Genomic DNA, 25412 nt, shown 5'->3' on the forward strand with positions numbered 1-25412 from the left:
CAGTCACTCCTTAGCGTAGTAAAGTCAGGTGTGATCCTAGTAGGGGCCCGTGAATAACAAAGACAGACACTCCTATCACTCAGACAATTCCTAGGGTTTTAGAGTCTTCCTCCCAAGAACCAGGGACAAACATCAGTCAAATTCTATATTTTACAACACCCATGAACTCCAAAATATAGGTGGGTAAGATCAAATCAGCAGCAGCATCAAGACTGGTATGGTATCCAAAAGTATGTGGTAAGAAGCAGAGGGAAGGCTCCAAGAATCCAAAAATCAAGTCACCAACAGGTACTCATCTCTAAAGAAAAGAGGCCCCATTTGGTGTGGAAAGTTCAGCAGACCAATTTGAGAGCAGCTGAAACTGGGAGGTGACTGTAGACTCAAGAAAGGTCAGGTGGTGCTGGGGTGGTGGTTCAGGCCCTGTGAACTCTCAAATTAACCGAAACTGCTTTGCAGAACAAAGCTGCTTACTGAGGAGAACTAGAACTACAGGATAGACTAAGGAGATAGTAAGCATGTATCATGTGATTATAAGGCTGACACAGTAGCTAAAGGCACAACACTCTAAACATGGGAGAAGGGAGACAGTGTAAGTAAAATGGAATATATTTGCTGATTGTCCTATAGGTACTATCAGGAAATAAAAGGGGGTACTACTTCAGATTAGATGCTTTGGGAGAGGGAAATGAGGGAGAATTTCAATATTGTTTATAGTAGGAACCAGTATCTCAAAAAAGATATTAAGGCCATAAGGATATTGTATAAGATATTTTGCACATAATCTTTCAAATAAAAATAGCTTTCCTAAATTCCAGAAATAGACGAAAAAGGGAGAAGGGGACAGTATAAAACAGATTACATCACTGAAGATTAGATATTTAATTTATATAAAGACAAAACAATGGCAGAACTTAGGCCAAACATCAATCAGTCATATTAAATATAAATGGAGACAATTTATCTTTTTAAAAAGTTTTTTGAAGTAAATTCCAATACTATGCATAATATGAGAGGTACATCTAAAAGAAAGAGATTCAAAAAGGTTTAAAATGAAAGGACAATGAGCACAAGGGATCTTTTGGGGTCAAAAAGACTCAAAATATTTATCAAAAATATGATAAACCTATGAATTTCACAATTGATGCTTAAAATAATAATGGTCACCTTTGGAGGATATTAGGGAACAAGCTCATGATTTTGAAAAATGGCAAAGAAAGAATCTAGCATTTATGCTGGCTTTTTTATGTGAACTATTTAGGATAAACAAATGAGATGGGGAAGTTTTTCTTTACAGAAGTATTTCAGTTAATAATTGCAGAAGGAATTATACTGTTAGAATATCACCACCTTGTAGCTGCTAATGAATCAGTGGATCACATTAGCTGCTAACATCACAAAAAGATAGCCAGATATTTATTTATGTGTATCCTGATGGAAGGACATAACACAACACCACCTATGAACTAATCTTGTGAAAAAATCAAATTTCAATCTGATTAAGCCTCTAGAACAAGGTTTCTCAATCGCAGCACTATGAATATTTTGAACTGGATAATTCTTTTTGTGGGGGGCTGTCTTTACCAGCATCCCTGGCCTCTATTTGCTAGATGCCAGTAGTAACTGTTCCCTCAGCTGTGACAACCAAAAATATTTCCAGACACTGCCCTGGGGAGCAGAATTGCCCCCATTTCAGAACCATTGCTCTAAAACTACCAGTTTACAGGAAATACAGGGGAACAAAAAATATGCTAAATGACTCCACAGGAATACAGTAAGCAAAATGTAGAACGTAAGGGACTGTATAGGGACAAATCATTTACTTTAGCACTGTCCAATAGGAATATAGTGCAAGCTGTATGTCATTATAAAGTCTCTGGTGACCAAATTTTAAAAAGTAAAAAGAAATAGGTAAAATTATCTATCCATTTAATAGTGTATTTAACTCAATAAATTAAAATGTTATTTCAACATGTAATCAATATTGGAAATTTATTGAGATATTTTACAATTTTATAATAAGCCTTCAAAATACTGTAATAAATACTTACAACACATGTGAATTCAGATGATAAATTTCCATCAGAAATATTAGATTTTATAAAAACTTTAAGAGTTGCAAAAGTAAATTCATATTCTCAGATTATTCTAAACATTTTCCGGTGGCTAAAGTGAATATTGATTTTAAATTTTAAATTATTTTAAATTAAAAATTTAGTTTCTCAGAACTCTAGTCACATATGACTTGTGCCTTACTTTATTGGGCAGTGCAGTACTGTATAACTAAGATAAAAAGGGGAGAGGAAATGTATAAGCTAAAAGGGACTTAAAAAACGTACTAACCAAATACTATGTGTGGACATTATTTTGATCCTGATTTGAACGAAGCAACTACTTAAAAAAGTTCTAAGAAATGGAATTTTGAATATTGACTCAATATTTGATAATATTAGAGTTTACTGATAGTATTTTTTAAGTTTGATAATGTGGTTATGGATTTATCTTTTAGAAATACATTGCTGTAATATTTACAAAGAAACTAATGTTTGGAATTGCTTCAAAATAATCCAGGGAGGGGGCCGTGTGGGGAGGGAGTGTAGATGAAACTATGATGGTCATGAGTTGAGAATTTTTGAAGAAGCTGGATGGTAGATACATAAAGGTTTATTATACTGTTCTCTCTCCTGTTTCATATATTTCTACATTTCCTATAATAAAAAGTAAATGTTTCCATTCTTGGCCATCATGAAACAGGGGCTCAGTTTACGCTCTTATTTTAAACCACTACAAGATGGGACAAAGTATATAAAACAAAGATTTTCAGACATTGAATAACAGGCAGCACAGGACAGTGATTCCCTAAGAGAAGGGAAAACAGAACCAGGTGAGCTCTACAATTGCCTTAGCTTATTGCCTGGAGAGTTTCCAGGCCACGATGTAGGGAAGAGGAATTTAATAGGAGAGAGCATAACAGTACAAATCCTACAGACATTAAAAGGATTTGTTCATTGAAATGAACAAATTTCTTAAAAGATACAAGCTATCAAAGATCACTGAAGAAGGAGCTAATTAGAATAGCCGTATATTTACTAAAGAAATCATATTTGTAGTTAAAAGCCTTCCCATAAAGAAAACTACAGGCCCAGAGGCTTCACTGGTGAATTCTACCAAGCATTTAAAAGAATTAATATCAATTCTACCTAAAGTCTAGAAAAGGTGAAAAGGAAAGGAATACTTGACACATTATATGAGGCCAGCCTTAGATATCAAAACCAGACAAAAGAAAACTACAGACCAGTATCTCTCATGAACATAGATGAAGAAATTCTTAATAAAATGTTAGCAAATCAAATTCAGCAATATATAAGAGTAGTATATCCTAACCAAATGAGTTTATCCCAGAAATAGAAGGTTGATTTAACATGTGGAAATTCGTAAGTGTAAATTCACCACATTAACTAGAGAAAAACCATATCATCTCATCTCAATATATGCAGAAAAAATATTTGACAAAATCCAGTATCCTTGTATGATAAAAACTTTCTGCATCTAGAAATAGAAGGAAACTTCATCCTCCTGACAAAGGGCATCTACCAAAAACCAATAGCTCATATCATATTCAGTGGTGGAAACAAGGAAAATGCTCACTCTCGCCAATTTTATTTCACATTGTGCTGGAGGTTCTAGCCAGTGCAATAAAGAAAGAAAAAGAGGAGGCTTACATATTGAAAAGGGAGAAGAAACTTGCCTATTTCAGACAAATATGATCATTTCTGTGGAAAATATTAAGGAATGTACAGAAATGCTTCTAGTTGAATTTAGCAAGGTTGCAGGATACAAGTTCAATATGTAGAAATCAGTTATGGTTCCGTCTGTTAGCAATGAACAATTTGAAACTGAAATTTAAGAATACTGTGTACAATAGCATCAAAAATATTAAGTACGTAGGGAATGTATATATATTGGGTTGGCCAAAAAGTTCATTCGGATTTGTAAGATGTTACAAAAACCCGAACGAACTTTTTGGCCATCCCAATATATATGACCTATATGCTAAAAACTACAAAAGTAAACGAAATTGATTGTGTTCATGATTCAAGATTTGTTAGAATGTCAGTGCTCCTCCAAATCTGTAGATACAGTAAAATTCCTAGCAGAGTTTTTGGAAGGGTTTTAGTTTTTGGAAGTTGACAAGCTTATTCTAGAATGCAGTGGGCTTAGAAGAACTTTGAAAAAGAACAAATTGTATGACAGAAACTACCTAATTTTAAGACTTATTACAAAGCTACAGTAATGAAGACACCATTGTATTGGTGTAAAAATAGACATATGGATCAGTGGAACAGAGAATCCAGAAATAGATACACATATATACAGTCAGTTGTTTTTTGGCAAAGATACTGAGGAAATTTAATGTAGAAAGAATAGCTTAACAAATAGTGCTGGGACAGTTGAATAGTCACATACAAAAAAATGAACCACAACCCTTACCTCATACCATAATGGATCATAGACTTAAATGTAAGAACTAAAGCTATAAAACTTCTTGAAGAAAACATAAGAGAAAATCTTAGTGATCTTAGTTTTGACAAAATAGAATAAATAGAACACTAAAAGCATGAATTATAAAGGGAAAGAAATCAGAAGTTGTACTTCCTCAAAATTAAAAATTTTTTCAGTAGACACTATTAAGAAAAGGCAGGCTACACACTGGGGAAATGTATTTGCAAAACATACATCTGACAGATGTATGTATTGTATTTAGATGAAGGGCTCTTACTCTGGGCCAAATCTAGCCTCAGGTCTGTTTATGTGACGTCCCTGCTAGCTAAGAATAGTTTCTGCATTTTTAAAAGCCTCCACCCAAAAAAAAGAAGAATATGTGACAGACTGTATGTGGCCCTCAAAAGCTAAAATATTTACTTAGTGGCTCTGTATAGGAAAAGTTTGCTGACCCCCGATAGATAGTATAAAAAGAACTCTTAACAATCATCAATATAAGGAAGACAATTCAGTCAAAAAAACAGGCCAAAGATTTAAACATATTCTTCACTAAAGTATACAGAGAGCAAATGAGCACATGAATAGGTGCCCAACCTTATTAGTCAGTAGGGAAATGTGAATTAAAGCCATAATGAGCTATCACCACAGACCTACTGGAATGATTTAAAATTTTAAGACTGACCAAAGTGCTGGTGAGGGTGTGGAGCATCTGGAACTTGCATACATTTCTAGCAGAGATTTAAAGTGAATAACCACTTTGGAAGACCATTTGAGAGATTCTTAAATACTAAACATATACCTGCCATGTGATCCAGCCATTCCTCTCCCAGTATTTACCCAAGAGAAATAAAAGCATACGTCCATGAAAGACTGGTACACAAATGTGTAGCAACTTTCTCTGTAATAGCTAAAAAATATGAAATTCTACAAAATGCAGAATGCTTAGTGACTGAAATAAATCAGTGGTTGCCTGCAAAGGGTACAGTGGGATGGATTACAGAGGGATACACAGTTGTTGAAGGCAATAGATATGTTCATTATTGGTGGTGATGGTTTCACTGATGTACATATTTGTCAAAATTCATCAAGTTGTACACTTTATATATGTGCAGGTTATTTATTCATTAGTTACACTTCAGAACTGAAAAATTTAAGGAAAAAACAGGATTTTATCATTTGTTTTACTGAAGTCTTTTTTCAAGTATGAAATTTTATATACAAGAGTAAAAAGAGTAATATAACACCCATGTGTCCACTGTCCCTTTTAACAGATGTAACACTTCGCCATATTTGTTGCAGGTTTTTAAGACTGTTCATGTATTCAGAGTCCCCTTGTACCCTTTCCTATCCGTTCTTCTACTTTGCTAGAATATACTCCTTTCTGGCAGTGGTCTGTACATGATTCACTTTACACTTACCAGAAACTAACGTGTTGTATAAAAGTGAACTACAGTAGTATCTTTCAGTGGAAAGAGTCTTTAGAGGCTGGGTAGCCATAGGATTGCATAGATGAATGGAAAGATTAAATCAGAGTAGAAGAACAGCTTCATTATTCTGAAGCCAGCTTCTTCAAACTCTCTGGCTTCTTGAAAAAGCTTATGGCTAGAAGAAATGGGAAAAAAACAAGAATTTTGCTAGCAGGTAAGCATCTTAAAGTACGCAAGCATGAACACACCTAGCCAAAAGGAGCTGAAGGTCAGGTTCTGAAGGTCAGGTTCCATATCCTAGGGTTGGGTAGTTCACTTTGAGCAAAAACCGGAGGGTTGGAAGATGGGAAAGTTCCTTCCCTCTCCCTACGCCACCCAAAGAAAAGGAGTGGAGGAAGACAGGAAGGCAGCGGGTGTAGCAGTAGTCACTCTGAACACGTAGAAGAGATCCGGCAAAGAAACTTGGGTGGGGGTGGGGGTGGGGGGAGGTGCTGGATGTGGAACAAGTTTCCAACGGAGAGCTCATCATACTTTGTGGAAGCATAAGGGAAGTCATCTGCAGACCGTGTGTTCTCTTGGTAAATAATGATAGAGCCCATGCCGAAGTTTCTTCATTGATTGAGCCTGTGAACCTGGTTGTTGAGTATGGTGTTATAGAAGAGATTTCACGAAGGAATTGACCCCTTATGCAGATATATGGAGCTTTCCGTCCAGTCACACGAGACAGCATTTGATCCTGCTGCCTGAAGTTTTGTTTTTGAATTAAGTGTCAGTGAGAACTTAAGAAAATTATGGGTGTCATGTTATAGAAGTATCACAAAATCATGTTAGCTTTGGAGTAAGCCCTCTCCCAGACTTCAGCCGCTGTTGACATGGTTAGAGATACTCTTCAGCAGCCTCAGTTCACGTAGATGTACTAAGATTAGGTGCAAACTGTGACTCATCCATTTTGTTAGTAGTAGCAGAAATAGTAATATTTTGAGTTGAGCTGACTACTCTGGAGAGTAGGAAAGTTCTTGTGAGGAGGTTTTGTTCTCAATCTTTGAGTCACTAATTTTTTACAAAGATGGCCACATTATACTGTATAGAGAAATAATCTGATTAGCTGCGTGTCACTCTAGATTTTGTTACCTGGAAATAATACCCACTCAGTTGTCAGCCTCTTACCATACTCACACACACATCTTGTCAGGTTTTTCCATACTAAGCTTACTTGATACTACCCCCCGGCTTTATTTTGTATTTCCTCAACAATATTTTGCAGCATAGTTTCCCTTTTTTATATGTTGATCTGAAAGTTATTAAATGCTTTTTATTCATAATTGTCTTACCAACCCTTTTGTAAGGTTCTTTTATTTCTTACACTATGTTTTGATAAGTTTTGTTACTGACTGATCATAGTCACCAACCACACATTTTAAAGTCAAGAATGGTGAGTAAAAGATAGAGAAGAGTAAGTGTATGGTAGTTCATTTTCTCTTTCATTTGCTCTTTTTCCTTCTCATGTTTGCTGTCACTTACCCATATTTGCTCTTACCTGTTCTTCTGCTGTCCTACTGCATTTGAAACAAAAAGAAATCATTTCCTTCCTTCCTTCCCTCCCTCCCCTCCTCCTTTGGACACACTGCAGGTTGTACTAAGGAACCATTACTGCCACTTCAGGGTTTGTCTTTTACCCTGATCATGAAAACAAGTTCACAAAAGAAGACTGACACAAAAATTCAGTAGGGATTGTATTTGTGAAGGAACTTAGGGATAACTAACCACCACTGAGTTTGAAACTTCCTCAAATTATTGGAAGGCAAATAGGGGAAAAGGGTTCCAGACCCATAAAACATCTCCAGAGGTATGTCATTACCTTCTGGAATATTTTTATGACAAGTTAATAAGCTGACTGTACATGAATCCAGCTACAGAGGTGGACAGATGGATGTACATGTTACTTGGTTTTTTACTTTGGGCAGCGTTCCTAACCACTCCAAGCCTATTGTCTTCAGCCATAGGTATTATGATACCTAACTTGCAGGGATATTTGTGATAGTAAATTTAATAATATACATCATGATGCTTAGTGTGTGCCTAGCATGAAGCCCATATTTCCTTAAGAAGTATAGATTTACATCAGGAATTGGAAGTTGTTAAATTTATTTATCCTAATACTAAATTTAGAAATTCTGTGCTTTCATCTAATGTTCTTTCCTCTGCCTGCCTGCTTACTACTCTCCCACAAAAAACTGAACTTCAGAGGAGACTTTTTTTTTCCAATTTAAATGATATATATGTATTTGGCGGGAAAAAATCCTTTCCCAAGTAAATAGTATTATTGTCACTGCTTCACTGTTTACTATTAGATTGATTGAAATAGAATTTGTAAGCTTATATATTAAAACGTCAGTGAAGACCACTGATTTCTAAACTTCAAATTCGACGTTAAAATTTTAAGTTGCTTAAAACAAAAAGATTAAATACTTTTCATATTTCTAAAATATATATGCAGTCCAACATGAACGAAAACTTATGGTTAACATTTGAATTTGAAATCAATTAAATTGGAATGAAGTTTGATTCTTGTATTTATATGAAAGGAAAATTGAGGAAGAAATGTTTTGATCTACAACCAGTTTTTAAGTAAAAGTTTATGCTACCTAGAACGTAGTTTAATTCCTTTCACACCAAAATGGCTTTCATTTTGTTTCACTCTTATTTTAATAAATTAAGTAGAATATTTACTGTGTTAAGTTTCTGTGCAACATATATTTAGTAAGAAATTCTGTCAACAGTCTGATTTTTTCCACTAGAGGGCCCTCTTAGAGAAGGTTTTTCTTGTTTAGTGTCAAGGTATTTCTGTACAACTTTCATAACAATTGAACTTTATCAAAAGACTTTCAGAGAAAAGATAATACTTATTCATTTCTTTCAGGGTATGTACCTACAGAGTAATCTTTTCTGAGATGTTGGTGGGGGATATTTTGTAAGTTCGCCATTTTCTCCCCTTATGTTTTACACAGATGAACTATTTCTATGGCCTTTTAACTGTTAAAGGCTAGATTCTATGAAGAAATGTAAATAAGCCCTTTTCACTAGCCTGAATTTACAGTGTTATCTTATATAATTGGACTCTTTCTGCACCCCACCCCCACAGAAAAACTCAGTAAGAATTATGGGGTGGGGGAAGAACAGGTGCTATGTGAAGATTGTCACAAACATGTATGTATAGAAACATTTTCTCTGATTTTTTTTTTTCTTTTTTAATTTTTGGCTGCATTGGGTCTTCATTGCTGCACGCAGGCTTTTCTCTCGTTGCGGTGAGCGGGGGCTACTCTTCGTTGTGGTGCGCGGGCTTCTCATTGTGGTGGCTTCTCTTGTTGCGAAGCACGGGCTCTAGGTGCAAGGGCTTCAGTAGTTGTGGCTTGCAGGCTCAGTAGTTGTGGCTCGCGGGCTCTAGAGCACAGGCTCAGTAGTTTGTGGTGCACGGGCTTAGTTGCTCTGCGGCATGTGGGATCTTCCCGGACCAGGGCATGAACCCGTGTCCCCTGCATCGGCAGGCAGATTCTTAACCACTGCACCACCAGGGAAGCCCTCTAATAAAGATTTTAGTAGACATATGCCACCAAACAGAAGGAAACTATTGAATGAGCTTTTGTCCTAAGCCCAGAGCCCCAGATATTCAGCTTGGGAATATTTCTTTCCCATAATGTTCTAATACTTCATTTTAGCAAGATCCAGAGGAATAGGAAGCAGGAAGAGAAGACTTTAGGAGTGTTTAGTTCTGTCTAGCCGTCCCGTGTTTTGCATTTGCCTGAGTATAATAGGCTCTAGAGAGCAGAGTAAGGGTGACTGGGAGTCTTTAATTTTCTTTTATTTCTCTTGGTGTGTAGGGGCCAAGGAATCCATTCAAGGAAACTTTATATTGATACTAACTGATCAGTATAAAGGCTTGCTTGCATTTTCAGATCAGTCCAGTATATATATACTTTTACTTTTTATAACTTGTGTCTTAGTTTACTCTCTTTGCTGTCAAACTTGTGTGCATAAAAACTACCTCAGGACTTTATTAATAATACAAACGTCCAGGCCTTGGCCCCAGAGGTCTTAATTAAATAGATCTGGCTTGTGGCTGGGACATCAATACTGTTTAACAAATCTTCCCTCTACCTCACACCTGCCCTGGTACTTTTTGTGCAGACCAAAGTTTGATGGAAAGAGCAAGCTAAGACCTGTTTTCTTTTTCAGGAACCTAATCATTCGCTATTTCCATCTTAATATCTCTGAACCACATATAAAAAAGGAGGTAATACATTTCTTTAAGATGGTAATGAGGATTATATTAATTACCGTATAGGATGGGGGTGATAACCATGGTTGGCACACAGAAGGCATCCCATGATGCCCTTTGTTTTTTTTTTTCTTTTTCTTTTTTTTTTTTAACATCTTCATTGGAGTATAATTGCTTTACAATGGTGTGTTAGTTTCTGCCTTATAACAAAGTGAATCAGCTATACATACAGATATATCCCCATATCTCCTCCCTCTTGCGTCTCCCTCCCACCCTCCCTATCCCACTCCTCTAGGTGGTCACAAAGCACCAAGCTGATCTCCCAGTGATATGTGGCTGCTTCCCACTAGCTATCTATTTTACATTTGGTAGTGTATATATGTCCATGTCACTCTCTCACTTCATCCCAGCTTACCCTTCCCCCTCCCCGTGTCCTCAAGTCCATTCTCTACATCTGTGTCTTAATTCCTGTCCTGCCCCTAGGTTCTTCAGAACCTTTTTTTTTTTTTTTTTTAGATTCCATATGTATTTGTTAGCATACGGTATTTGTTTTCCTCTTTCTGACTTACTTCACTCTGTATGACAGTCTCTAGGTCCATCCACCTCACTACAAATAACTCAATTTCGTTTCTTTTTATGGCTGAGTAATATTCCATTGTATATATGTGCCACATCTTCTTCATCCATTCATCTGTCGATGGACACTTAGGTTGCTTCCATGTCCTCCACGATGCCCTTCTTGTTACACATGAAACTTTTGCCACCTGGCTCTTGCCCACCTTGCCACTCTCATCTTTTACATCCTTACCTCTCTTCCAGCCACGTTGAATTTCTTGTTCCCTAAATAAGCAGGCCCTGGAGGCTTCCATGGCCTGTATGTGTTAAATCACCTATCCTGGGAATGCCTTCTGCTGCTCCCTCTTTAGTAATTTCTTATTTGTCCTTTAAGATCATTCACTTGTCATAGCTTCTGTGGCCGCTCTGACCTTCCTCCATCCCTTGCCCGCACACACACATACTCTCCTTGCGTAATTCCTCTTTCTTTTTTAATGTGCAAAATGGGGGTGGTGATAATACTGTACGGTGCTGTGAGAAATAAGGGAATGTGTGTGAAGCACCTAGCACATAAGCTTTCAGTAAATAGTAGCTGTTTCTTGTATGGTAATGACTTTGTGTATCTTTCTTCTTATTCACCCTTCTATGCTCAGTGCATAATAAAATACTGACATTTGATAGGTTCTCAGTAATTATTTGGTGAAGGAACGAATGGGTCCATGAATAAATGATAGCTACATGAAAGGCGCTTGGGAAACTATCAAACATTATTTAAAGGTTCTGCTTACATTTGAATGCTGAGTGTTTGGATATGAAGCCTACATACTGTATATATCAAATTTTGTTAGAGTATAATTATACACAGCTAAATTAAACTTTCAGAAAAAGGCAGTTAGGTTTAAATTTCAGAGCTCTTATGGAGTCAAGAAATGCCATATTATTAATGTCCCGATATATTTTGAAGTTTAAGTTCAAATTTAACCTTTACAATAAAATCCAGTCATGGTTTGAGATATGTTTTCAGATGATTTGCTTATCACAATCAAAATTCAATAATATATTTGATATAATGTGGTGGTTTAATAAAATAGCCCTGTGATTTAACAGTAACATACAAATTTTCAAAATATTTCTTTTTCTTGTATTAGCAACATTTCATCGAGTTGGATGAAAATAGACAGAGATTATTGCAGAAATGCAAGGAACTTATGAAGAGAGCCAGGCAAGTATGTAACCTGGGTGCAGAGCAGACCATTCCTCAAGAATATCAGACAGTAAGTATAAAAAGTATATAACGCTACAAGCTAACATATTTAAGACAGTTATTTTTAAGCTTTAAGTGTGTTAGGCATTGTACTGGGCCATGAAAAACACAATGTGCCATAAAATATGAGATCCTCCCACCCCCCTGCCACCATTTTTAAACTGAGTATGTAGGTAAAGTAATTTTGCTCAACGAATTTTCTTCACTATACTCAGACTTGGACACCAGTCAGTCTTATTGCTTCGTACTAAAGTTATTAAAACATGGGTATTATTTTGCAAAATTATTAATACCATAACATTCATTCTTCCAGTAAAACACTTTTTTCCCCAAGCACCCTTTTAAGAGGTAGGGTCAGGAGATGGGTTATAGCTTTTCATGGAAACATAGTACCAGTAATTGATATATAAGGAACAGTAAATAGAGGTGATATTTAGACAAACGAAGGCAAAATGAAAATGTTTTCCTGGAAATTAGGGTGTTTACTTACGGTTGAGTGGGAGCTGAATCTTTATGGCTGACATCTGTTGCTAAGGAAAGGGGAAAAAGAGCCTTTCTTTGCATTATGCGTATTTTATATTCTGACACATCATTCAGTTAGTAAAATGAGAAGATGCTGCCCTTTCTTCCAAGTTCCACCATTAATTAGGTAGCCCTGTGACCCAAAGCTTTATCCGACAGGTAGGAATAATACCTTGCCTACATACCTACTCTCTCAGAATAATGTCAAAGTAAAATTAGAAATAAAATTTTAAATATCTGGTATTTGTGTGGCTTTTTTAATTTTTAATTTCAAATGTTACCTATTTCAGTAGATAATGAAATGTCTGCTAAAGATATAAATAGAACTGGAAATAAAACTTATTTGGATTATAATTTTCATATCCTCAAAGATTGTGCTTTATGCTATCAGACCCAGAAACTAGGGAGAATGGATCTGTTTGGCTACATAGTAGGAATTTAGTAGATATTTGTAAGACAATTGAGGGGCTATTGTTTCTAAAAATAAAACTTCTCCAGAATACATTGTGTTATAAAATAATATTAGTACAATATCGGTACTAATTTTTTCTTTCAGAAAGTAGCATGATTCTATCCTTGATACATGGTACTATTTTTGAAAGAAACAAGATTAGAACATAGTTCATGTGTTCATTAAAAATGTATTGATTACCTTCTATATATCATGTACAGAACAAAACACACATACTTCCTTCTCTCTTGAAATTTATATTCTAGTCTGGAGGGTGGGGAAGACAAATCAAAAAGCACACAGCTTATGTCGGGGATAGCAAGAGGTACTAAGAAGAAGAATAAAACAAGGTAAGAGGCTAGAGTGTCAGGGAAGGCTCCTTTGAGAAGATACTATTTTAGATGAGTCCTGAATGAAGAGAAGAAATCAGTCAAGTGAAGGTTTGAGGGAAAAGCATTCCAGGCAGAGGAAACAGCTCATACAAAGCTCCTGAGGCAGAAGTATACATTGCCTGTTTCAGAATAGAAAGAATCTCAGTGGGGCTACAATTTATAATCCAAGCAGAAAGGAGGGCAGAAGCCAGATCCTGTAGGGCCTTATAGACCATAGAAGGAATTTGGGCTCTATTTTGAGATGGAATCCACTGGAGAATTTTAAACAGAAGAGTTATAGAGGGAGGACAACTTCAGTTTGTAAAAGAGCACCGCAACTGCTATATGGAGAATAAAGTAGGGACACCAGAGTGGAAGCGAGAAGACCATTTAGAAGATTATTGCTTTGGACCAGGCAAGAGATTTTTGTGGCATGGATTAGGGTGGAAGCATTAGAGACAGAGCAGTTTACAGACTTGAGGTATCTTTTAATGACAGAACCAGCAGGACTTGCTAATGGATTTGAGTTGAAGGGTAAGAGAGAGAACCCCTAAATTTGGTCATTTACTGGGATGGAAAAGATTGAAGGACAAATCAGTTTGCTCAAATTGGTGGGGAAGGTGAGGAAGTTGAAGATTTGTGTTTCACCATCTTAAATTTGTCTATTAAAGAGTCAAATGAGGATACCAAGTGTTTGGCACATGAGTTCAAATCTCAATGGACAGGTCAGATTCGGCAAAATATACTTAACAAATATCTGAAGGCCTATAGAAGTTGAACTGCTTTCCAAAAGGTTAAGGAAAAAAAGACAGGTTAAGATATTAGATTAATGCAGTGTGTTTGTTAGGATCTTTTTCAAGGTTTCAATATTCATTTTGTACATTGTAGTACATAAACTTTTGCAGGTTGTGGTGAAAAAACAATGTACTGCTTTGCCTTGCCCGACAGTAAAGTATCTCTTCTAATTTGTCTCTGTGGCATGGTCTCAGAAGATAGTACTGTGGTGAAATTCTACTGTCAAAGTAATTGGATTCTTAGGATGCTTTTGTAGTTCTTCACAAGTACAGTATAAAGTTCTAACTTCTTGCTCTCTTTCAATGCCCCACATATTCTGGACCCATTCTACCAATTCAGCAAGTACCCACCATTCCAAATGGACACAACTCCTCACCCCCCATGGTATGCAGTGCTCATTCTTTTTTCCAAGCTCCTGTCTCCCCTCTGCCTTACTTTTCCCTAGCCATTTGCTTTAAGGCCCAGAGATGGAATCTGGGCCTGAATTCTCTTACTCTCTTGTAGCTCCTGTAGCATGAACTGATACTTCCTTTCTCTGAATTCCATAACCTGTATGATATGTACTGCTTATTTTAATACTCAACATCAATACATTGCCTTAAGGTGTTAGCCCGTGTTATTAAGTATATACATTTTGTTTTCTTTTAAAGCATAAGCTTTTTGAAAGCAAAAAGCTGTGTTTATAATTCCTTTGATTCCTTATTGTGTGCTAGCATGCTGTTCAACACATAGTAGATACTTAGCAGAATATTTTTCTTTTAACTATTTGAATTGAACTATTTTCACTGTACTATATATAATAATGGACAATTTTTTTCTTCTTTAGGCTTTCCAAGATCTTCCAAACACCTTGGATGAAATTGATGCTTTATTAACTGAAGAAAGATCAAGAGCTTCTTGCTTCACAGGACTGAATCCTACAGTATGCCTCTTTCCCTAATGCCCACTGCAGCCACCACCGTCACCACACCCGCCCCCAGACACAAACGCATGCGCGCACACACGCACACATGCACACACACACACACACACACAGTTCCCTCCAGTACTTGCCTCCCACTCTGTACTGGAGCTCTTGGTAATAATAAGCTAGACAGCAGGAACAATGTGCTTTTAAATGCCAGATTCTGAATCTATTAGAATTTTAAATAGATTCTTCCTAAGGAACACAGTGTTCTGTGCCTTTTCTTTATAAAAAGAATACTTGGGCTAACCTGAAATACTGCAATGTCTATTTTTTCAAGGATAAAAAAATGGCATTTTCAGTATGTTACAAGAACATAAATTAACTGCATACAAACAATGCAACAAAAGTGGCATTTTCAGTTAGTGTTTTAATTGATGCAAAATTTTCTATAATTTTATCCTTTGGTAGATTAATCTTAAAGATTTTTTCTTCTGCCAGGTTGTTGAGGAGTACACAAAAAGAGAAGAAGAAATAGAGCAATTAACTGAGGAACTAAAGATAAAGAAAGTTGAACTGGATAAATATAGGGAAAACATTTCACAGGTAATCAACCGTTTTCTTTTTCTCATGTGCTTACCACTAATCATATGGGAATGTAGAATAATGCAAAATGAAATGATACATTGCTTTTTTCTTAGAAGCATATGTTCTCATGACCAGATTGATATTGATATTAAATTTGTTTTATATAAAGTTTTGTATCAATGCAATAACACTTCTTTTAAATCGTGTTTTTATATTGCCTTTACTTGCAGGTAAAAGAAAGATGGCTGAATCCTTTAAAAGAGCTGGTAGAAAAAATTAATGAAAAATTTAGCAATTTTTTTAGTTCCATGCAGTGTGCTGGTGAAATTGATCTCCATACAGAAAATGAGGTAAAATTGCATTTGAAATGTTTCCTGGCAAGTAATTTTAATTATATGCTAAAAGTACATGTAAATTGCTTATTTACTCTAAAGTTATATCTGTGAAAATTTTGCTTACAAAAAAATTGTCCAAAGGAAGGAAAAGACCATATATGGGATTCCATCAGGCTCACTTTTTTTTTTTTTTGGTGACATTTGAGATTAGTGACTAATACCTTACAAAGTCTTTTCATAGCCAGTCTAAGTAATGGTTATTCAGGTGTGGTAAGCAAATGCATTGCTTTTTGAATCTACTACTCAAGTTTGAAGAGTCATAAACAAATTGGCAAACATAACTAAAATATAGTATAGTATCAGTGGTTTCCTTTTGATCAAAAATTTGAGTTCACAAGAATAAAAATATTTAGAAATTTGGTACTAATTTCTTGAGCTATACGTTCATGCATTGCAGTTGTGGGTAAAATAAGATTTCCATTAAGAAATGTGTAAAGAGGGACTTCCCTGGCAGTCCAGTGGTTAAGACTTCGCCTTCCAGTGCAGGGGGTGTGGGTTCAATCCCTGGTCGGGGAGCTAAGATCCCACATGCCTCTCGGCCAAAAAGCCAAAACATAGAATAGAAGCAATATTGTAACAGACTCAATAAAGACTTCAAAAATGGTCCACATCAAAAAATATATATATATTAAAAAAAAAATGTGTAAAGAGATGAACTGGGATGTGCTTCAAAATAATTGGGAAAGAGGAGTGGGTGGAGTTACAGATCAAACAAGATTGGTCATGTATTGATCATAGTTGAGACTAGTTGATGGTAGATACATTAAGCTTATTTTAGGGTTCTAATTTTGTAAATGCTGAAATTTTTCCCTTATAAAGCAAGGTAGCACCTTTATTTTCCCTTACGAACTTTGCCCATGACTCCTTTATCTGCTTAGTGTGAGACATAAGGATAGCAAACATCATTTCACTTCAAGTTTTAGTAAGATACTAGACCTGCCATGAGAATTGTTATCTACATAGTGTGGGCTTGTTAGAAGGAAGGGATGTGTTATAACAAATATAATTTATAATATACTTTCTATGTACCAGACACTGTGCCAAGCACTTCTAGGTTTATCTTGTTTAATCCTCAGAACCATTCTATAAAGCAGAATGGTTTAAAACCGTATTTTATAAATAAACTGAAACAAAATATTAGAACCACTTACTCTCTGCAAGCTCTAGAGGCCTCCAAGGATCTATTTAGATAAAACTAATATCATGAGGTTTTAAGTTCTTTACTCTTATAATTGATTTATTCAGTCTATTTTCAAAAAATTGTATGAAATTGCCAGAGGAAACTCTCACCTTTCATCAACTTTTTTAATGTTTTATAGGAAGACTATGATAAATATGGAATTCGAATTAGAGTCAAATTTCGCAGTAGCACTCAACTACATGAATTAACTCCTCATCATCAAAGTGGAGGTGAAAGAAGTGTTTCTACCATGTTATACTTGATGGCACTTCAGGAGCTTAATAGATGTCCATTCAGAGTAGTTGATGAAATCAATCAGGTATAGCTTATTCTTTTATTGGGTTTCACTGTATCTTGTAATAGATTTAAATCTAATCATTATTATTGTCATTGTTTAGGGAATGGACCCAATCAATGAACGGAGAGTGTTTGAAATGGTTGTAAATACTGCTTGTAAAGAAAACACATCTCAGTACTTCTTTATTACACCAAAGGTAGGTAATAAGTAACCTAAAAATACTCATACTCAGAAGTCCCTCAAACATGTAGCAGATTTTGGCCCAATATGTAAATATGAGCAGGAACACTCCCAAAATAGAACTAAAAAGATTATAGTAATATTTATATTATTAAAGGGGACAAGTTCCAGTGACATACTTAATCAGAAACCTTGTTATCAGAGGAAGAAACGTAGGAGGCATAGCATTATGTTCTAGAACTGAGATTTCCTCCATGCTTTTGGCACTTACTCTTCCTCTAAAGAAGTTCCTCTTTTAGCACTAAAAAATGACAGGAGAATATAAACCCTAGAACGCTGGTCCTTCTCATTTTCCCAGAAAGGTCTGTTTTGGTGGTGTGCTCTGCCCTTTTTAAATTCACCACTGCCACTGACTTGGCCCAGAGGCAGTCCTAAGTACCCCATGATCTTCTGTTCACATATTAACTTTGGAAAAAAAAAAAAAAAAGAATTATCTTCACAGAGAATTTTCCATAAGCTAGGACCATTACAATGGGAAATTTTCTTTTGTGGGTCAATTATAAAACTGATGTACAGTAATCAAAGATGTATTTATTAATGTAATCAGATTTTTTTTTTTAACTAAAGTGTTCAATGAAAAATTTCGTTGGAAATCCTATCTTAAATTCAGTTTTTTATTGAATAGTATAATCTGTCTTCCTTTTCCAGCAGATACCCTGTGGAGTAGCTAGATCTGTTAATTCCTTATTGTTTACCAAACATGTTGGCCTGTAAACCAAGCCTCCCTGTTATATACACTTTTCAGGCTACCAGTCTATCACAGTGCCTCACCATAGAAGTTGCTTGAGAAGTGTTTTGTGGATAAAAGAGTGAAAGTATCCTAGGAAAATTCTGGAGGACGCACTTTTCCAGGGTCAACCTAAGAAGTTGTATGATCCCATTTGGCCTATGAATATAGAGGGCTCCCAAGGCATATTGATGATTCCTTAGGCCATGGTTCAGATGTGCTAATTCAAATGAGGATCACAGTCGGGCAGGGTGTGTATTGAATTGAGAACTTAAGAGTTTCATTCATATTACAAATAAAATACTTGACTGTACACATGTAAGGTTGGAAAGTTGTGCTTCTTTATGGAAAGCATTATATGACAGTTTGTTTTAACACTTACAGCTCCTGCAAAATCTTCCTTATAATGAAAAGATGACGGTATTATTTGTCTACAATGGTCCTCATATGCTAGAACCAAACAGATGGAATTTAAAGGCTTTCCAAAGGCGGCGGCGCCGTATTACATTCACTCAGCCTTCTCAATAAAAGTAAAGGGGCAAGATCTTTGGGACTTTTCTGTTAAATCCTGTATATAAGTGTGGCTCAACTGAATAAAAGTTAGGAGATTCATTAAGACTAAAAAGATCAGTTATTTTTGGAAACCCTATATTAGATACAAATGGGTCGATGAAAAGAGACCATAATAACTTCTTTCTGTGGAACATCATCTGGTAGTAAAAATTAAGTCTTCTTGAGTCCTTAGCACTCTGACCATAAGTCATTGGGTCCCCATTTTTAAAAGTATTTGCTACTCAAATCAAAGGTACAGTGGAAGGGCTTATCAATTACAAGAAGTTTAGTTGACATGGTAACCCTGAGCTTTACTTGCAAAGTAATTTTAACTACTTTTAGAGTCTAAAGATGACTCTACAGCTTAAGTCATAGTTTCTCCCAGTGTTATATTTAATTTTTAAAACTTGATATGGAAATGTCTAGTCTAATGTATAGTAATAATTTATGGCAAATCTATTCATTTCTTCCTATTAAAAAGATTACCTTATCTCCACTAGGAAATGGAATTTTATGAGCCTTTAAAAAAAGTTTTATGAAACTTGATACTATAATTATATTGGTATCTCAAAGGAGGGAAAAGTACTGGGGTTCAAAAATGGTAGCAGGACTTCTTTGAAATGCCACAAGGTGGCCACTAGATGATGCAAAAAATGCAACCAAAAGATTGACAGAGAATAAAATCAAGTGCCAAGGGTTTTTAAAGAATAACCCTGTAAAATGTGGGTGAGGTTTTTTGGATTTTGGTGGTTTTTTCCTTTTTTTAATTTAAAGTCAATTGTATTTTACATCTTAAATTTCTAAAGCATTTTCATAATTATTTTTAGTAAGATTTTTCTTAAGATTTCATATACTGGTTTCTACAATTTATATTTGAAATTTCTCAGTGTTATGTAAAGAGTGAGGAAAAGCATTGATTTGTTTAAAACCATAATGTTTTTAGAATCTAAGCTTATAGAGGTCCTAAAACTTACAGTGTTGATCCTACCCCATTATCTTAGAAAATCTAGTTTAAACTGTTCTTTCAACGTGAAAGAATTAGATGAGAACATCATTTGTTTATCTCTGAGTTATACTAATTAACAGTGCCAAAACAAATTCTATTCTTTTAAATATTGTAAAATAACGGACTAGATCAAGGACATATCTTTGAACAATGGACTGGATCTGTGCCGGTAATAACAGAATTATTTTTTTGACTTGGCAGCTTGACTAAATTGAAGAATTGCAGTCAATTTGGGTTTTGTATGTTCTTAAATAGCCACTGAAATTTATATTCTTGTTAGGTCAAAAAATAAACCTCTTACTTGGACATTTTCTCTTTAAAAAGCTATTTTTTTCTTCATAAAAATTTTAAAAGAGCCTTCCCCTCTTAAACTAAGTCTAATGCATATACTATGAAAATATTTTAAAATAACATTTTTACTAGTGCAAACAACTCATGTAAACCTTGAAAACCTTGGTAACATATTAGTAAATGGATGTTGTTACCAAATGTTTTTGTTGTTTAATACTTCGTTTTCCACCAAAGTATCTTTACTAATATGTGCTTGGTGTAGTTTGTTTACTGTCTGAGTTAGTGCCAGTCATCTTATTCCTGCAAAATGATTATCAATGTGAAAAAGAAGTTTGAAGATTAGGCGTGTTTGAAAATAAAATGGTCAACTACATTTCAGTTTACATATGCCAATAATTATTCCATACCTTGTTTATAAGCATTTCTCTCTCTCTAGTGGAGAAATATTTGGTTTTACATTGAATGTTGAGCTGTGAAGAATAGTAAGTCTAGCACATTAGTCTCAGCCACTTGAAACTTCACATATTTTCTGTAAAAGTTGATTTTAATTACATACAAACTGTAAAAACGTCAAATAACAGTCTGATTTGATGAATAAAATATTTAAAACCCTAAGGTGACAAGCAAGTATTTTTAATGACAAAATCTTCATTGATTTGCCTGAGAGAAATTAAAAGGTTTTTAGCAGTAAGTAAAAGGAAAGATTTCTTGCTGCTTTCTAGTTAATTGTCTTTTGGACATGTGCTTATTTTCTTTGGAGTATGAATCTTTAATGTGTAAAAAAATGTAATTTGAGGGAATTCCCTAGGGGTCCAGTGATTAGGACTCCACGCTTTCACTGCCGAGGGCCTGGGTTCAGTCCCTGGTCAGGGAAGTAAGATCCTGCAAGCTGTGCAGTGCAGCGGGGGAAAAAAAGTGTAATTTTGTCCTGCTATTGTGTGTGTGTGTTTGTGTGTGTGTGTAACTGGAAAAAAACTCTTTGTGGGAAATGCTCCTTTGTTGGTAATAAATGCATATTTTCATATTCTTTTGGTGTATGTCATTTTAAATGAGAAATGTTTTTATATACTTTGAACCTTCGTAAGAGTCATTTTGGTTTGCAGATATGCTGAAAAGTCTATTGAATGCCTACCATTTACAGGACAGTGTTTGGCAGTCCATGTTCAAAAGGATAGAAAATGTAGTCCCTTGTCTGCCTGCAAGGAAATTAGTCTGAATGAATCAAGAAATAAAAGAAAAAAAGGTTTAAACCATCTAAAGAAACCAGTTACAAGGCAAGTATAAATATTTTTAGGTTGAAACCTTAGATGGCCTGCAAGAGAGCCTTGAATATGTCATCTTATGTGTCTATGTACCTAGTTAAACTTCAGCCACTCTGTTACTCAAGAGGGGGAGGGTGAATACTGGGGACAAGCAGGAGTCTCTGCCACAGACCCAAAGAGATAACTGATTACCCTATGGCCTATTGACAGTGGTTTCAGAGAAAAGACTTGGTAGGTTTTCCATCACACTCATAAAAATCCAGTTGTCACAGCCTTCAAGATATCTACATTAAAAAAAAAAAAAAAAAAGATATCTACATATCTCCCCTCTCTACCCTCGTGTAAAATAGCATCCCTAAGCTGCTCTGTTGTGCTCTTACCCTGGTTTTTCTTCATAGCATTTATCACTACTTACCATTATGTATTTTGTTCCTTGTCTGTCTTCTTCACTAGAATATGAGTTCTCTGAAGACAGAGACTATTTTGTGTTGATTGCTACCTCCCCAGGACATAGAAAAATGCTTATCAGTACATAGTAAGCACTCAGTAACTGTAGCATGAATGAATGCCCTTTCTCCCAGCACTGACAGATATTTGAGCATATTTATTCCATTATTCATGTAGTCAGTCCTTATTTACATGTACCACTGGGAAAGCACTATGCTGTATATTTTGAATAAAAAATATAGCCTGCATATGATTCCACTGTCAAGAAACTTAGTTTAGGGTGGGGATTCCGGTTCAAGATGGCAAACCCCATCTTGAAGATCGTGAACTCACCTTTTCCCACAGACACACTGAGTCTACAGCTACATATGGAAAATTCCTCTTAAAAAAAACCTAAAGGCTGGCTGAGTGATGACTACACATCAGGCAAGCAAGAAAATCACATCAAAGAGGGTAGGAGAGGCTGGAACACAAACTCACCATAAACCCCACCCTTGGCAGGCCCCAAATTGGAAGAGAACTCAAAACCTGGAGCTTCTTGATGAGGCGTGAAGGGTTTGAACCCCACATCAGGCACCCCAACTTTTAAGACCTACACCTGGAAGACAAGCCACCATCTAATTTTGATAACCATTGGGGCTTATGTCCCGAGACCCAAACTGTAGTGATCTGAAAAATGGCTCTTAAAAGCCTGGTGTGCTCAAACTCACCAACCCCAGGGCCCAGCTCAGAAGCAACATATCACACCCAGACATAAAGTGAAGAAGGCTCACCTGCTTGAATTGAAGCATCAGCCTTCCTGAGGGCAGGCATCTACTTTGACATACACATCTGGGAGCTGGCTAGGACATTCTGGGGACAGAGACTGGCAAGTGCTATTTTCATGCTCTCCCTCTGCCATGCTCCAGAGCACAAGTGTCTCTCGGGTGAGAGCTTTCACATGCATCTGATGCCCTTATTTTGCTGGCTGCTGCCTGGAGGACACCTCTTGATTGCCCAGCTCTGGAGGCTAGGGTAGCTTGTGTTCCTGGTCCCATGGGACTATAAGAATCAGTGTCACCAGAAAAATCTGGTGCCCCAGTTTTTGTGGCTGCTGCCAGCAAGCACCTCTATACCACCTGACTCTGTTAACCATGGGACCTATGCCAGTGGGTCCCACAGGACAATAATCAACGTAGAAGGAGTTCTTAAATAGCTACCATCCCCAGAGAACGGCAAGAGGCAACAGACCCAGGAGCTCAGTCTGTGCAGAGGGCCTATTAAAAATCATGGCTGCAGTGTGAGGGACAAGCTTCCGATTAATCACACATCTGGTGGCTGTCAATATTTTCCAGAGGTCTGGGAGAGGGGGTACTATCTTCAAGTTCTTCCATTGCCATGCTCCAGAGTGCCAGTGTCTCCCAGAGGGGAGCTTTACACATGTCTGGTACCCTGGTTTTTATATCCAGTCCTCACTTTTTGCAGCTTCTGCCCAAGAGACAGCCCTTGATTGCCTGGCTGTGATGGCCAGGGGGGGCTTGTGTTCCTGGGCCCCACAGGACTGTGGCTATCACAGAGACGGTTCTTGGCAGAACACTGCACACAGAGCAGACTGAAGTATACCCTCACCCCAGTCTTTCTGTGAAGTAGGCCTCTTTACTTGTCCTGGAGCTTTGGCCTGAGAAGCAGGCTTCAAATATGGCACACATCGAGTGGCCTACACAAAGTTGTTCTCAAGGGAAATAGGCTATGGATGCCATCCTGGTGCTCTCCCTCTGCCTTGCTCCTGCTTGCTGGTGTCTCTCAAAAAAGAGCTTATACACTTGTCTGGAGCCACAGCTTTTTTGCCACCCAGGGATACCTCTAGATTTCCTGGCTCTGGTAGCCAACAGGGTTTACACTTAGAATCCCACAGGACTACATATATTTCCATAGTATTAAAAGCTGCTGCCTGAGGATCTGGCTTCCTATCAGCCTGAATCTAGGTAGTGAGAACCTCCCCCTGGGACATGGACAGGTCTTGGCACACCCTCAACTACTGGGAGCTATTAACAATATAATAGGTGCTTGGACAATCACAAAGGTCTGAGAGAAAACCAAAGGCTAGGGCAGGGTTGAACAACTTTCATCTGCTACACAAGGCCATTCCTTTAGGACAGAGAAGTGGTGGTTTTATCTACTGCACACAGGTAGTCAAGAAAACGAAGGAACAGAGGAATATGTTCCAAACAAAATTACAAGATAAAAGCTCAGGGGGAAAAAAAGGCTTAATAAAATGGAGATAAGTAATTTATGTGATAAAGGGTTGAAAGTAATGATTATGAAGATGCTCAACAAACAGGGGAGTAGAATAAATGAACACAGAACTTCAACAAAGAGTTGGAAAACATAAGAAGATATCAAATAGAAGTCACAGAGCTGGAGAATATAATAACGGAACTGAAAAGTACACTAGAGGGTTCAGCAAGAGACTAAATAAAGTAGAAGAAATAATCAGCTAACTTGAAGACAAGGCAGTGGAATTCTCCCTATCAGAGCAGCACAAGGGGAAAAAAATGAAAAAGAGAAGATCGTTTAAGGACTTAGGGAAACCATCAAATAAGGTAACATTCACATTATAGGGCTCCCAGAAGGAGAAGAGAGAAAGGGGCAGAAAAATTATTTGAAGAAACAATAGCTGAAAAGTTCCCTAAATTGAGGAAGAAAACAGCAATCAGATACAAGAAGGCTAGAGAGTTCCAAATAAGAGGAACCCAAAGAGATCCACACCAAGACAGATTTTCTTAAAATGTCAAAGGTTAAAGATAAGGAGAGAATCTTAAAAGCAATAAGCGAAAGCCAACTTGCTACATACAAGAGAATCCTCATAAGACTATCAGCAGATTTTACAGCAGAAATTTTGTAGGCCAGAATGGAATGGCACTCTTTCAAAATGCTAAAAGAAAAAAAAAAAAAAAAAAAAACTTCCAACAAAGCATACTCTACCTGACAGTGTTATCATTCAGAATTAAAGCAGAGATAAAAGAGTTTTCCAGAGAAGCAAAAACTAAAGGAGTTTATCACCACTAAACTGGTCTTATAAAAATGTTAGTGGGACTTCTTTAAGCTGAAAAGAAAGGATATTAGTAAGAAAATATATGAAAGAATAAATCTCACTGGAAAGATAAATATAGAAAAGGATTAATCACTTTTAAAGCTAGTATAAAGGTTAAAAGACAAAAGTGGTAAAAATAACTGATTACAATAATTAAGTAACAAGATAAAAAAGATATAAATGTGGGGCTTTCCTGGTGGCGCAGTGGTTGAGAATCTGCCTGCCAATTCAGGGGACATGGGTTCGAGCCCTGGTCTGGGAAGATCCCACATGCCATGGAGCAACTAG

General features: G+C 36.5%; 2 protein-coding genes across 6 annotated transcripts in view; one reads left to right on the forward strand and one right to left on the reverse strand.

Annotated features, from left to right (window-relative positions):
• SMC5 (structural maintenance of chromosomes 5) overlaps nucleotides 1–21369 on the forward strand; it is a 96477-nt gene extending 75108 nt beyond the window's left edge. For 3 of the 5 annotated variants that reach the window (XM_082403646.1, XM_082403648.1, XM_082403649.1), the window contains 8 exons: nucleotides 11907–12032; nucleotides 14501–14545; nucleotides 14988–15083; nucleotides 15567–15671; nucleotides 15884–16003; nucleotides 17368–17547; nucleotides 17627–17722; nucleotides 18878–21369. In XM_082403646.1, coding sequence (XP_082259772.1) covers nucleotides 11907–12032; nucleotides 14501–14545; nucleotides 14988–15083; nucleotides 15567–15671; nucleotides 15884–16003; nucleotides 17368–17547; nucleotides 17627–17722; nucleotides 18878–19021 — 912 coding nt within the window. In that variant the 3' untranslated portion in view covers nucleotides 19022–21369. Of the gene's footprint in view, nucleotides 1–11906; nucleotides 12033–14500; nucleotides 14546–14987; nucleotides 15084–15566; nucleotides 15672–15883; nucleotides 16004–17367; nucleotides 17548–17626; nucleotides 17723–18511; nucleotides 18745–18877 lie in introns of all 5 variants that reach the window. The other 2 variants (XR_014247837.1, XM_082403647.1) reach the window with 2 other exon arrangements.
• Nucleotides 1–25412, reverse strand: part of KLF9 (KLF transcription factor 9) — a 100185-nt gene that overhangs the window by 4264 nt on the left and 70509 nt on the right. The gene's annotated exons all lie outside the window — the stretch shown is intronic.

The sequence above is a fragment of the Balaenoptera borealis genome, assembly GCF_965194805.1.
Source record: "Balaenoptera borealis genome assembly, chromosome: 8".
NCBI lineage: Eukaryota > Metazoa > Chordata > Mammalia > Artiodactyla > Balaenopteridae > Balaenoptera > Balaenoptera borealis.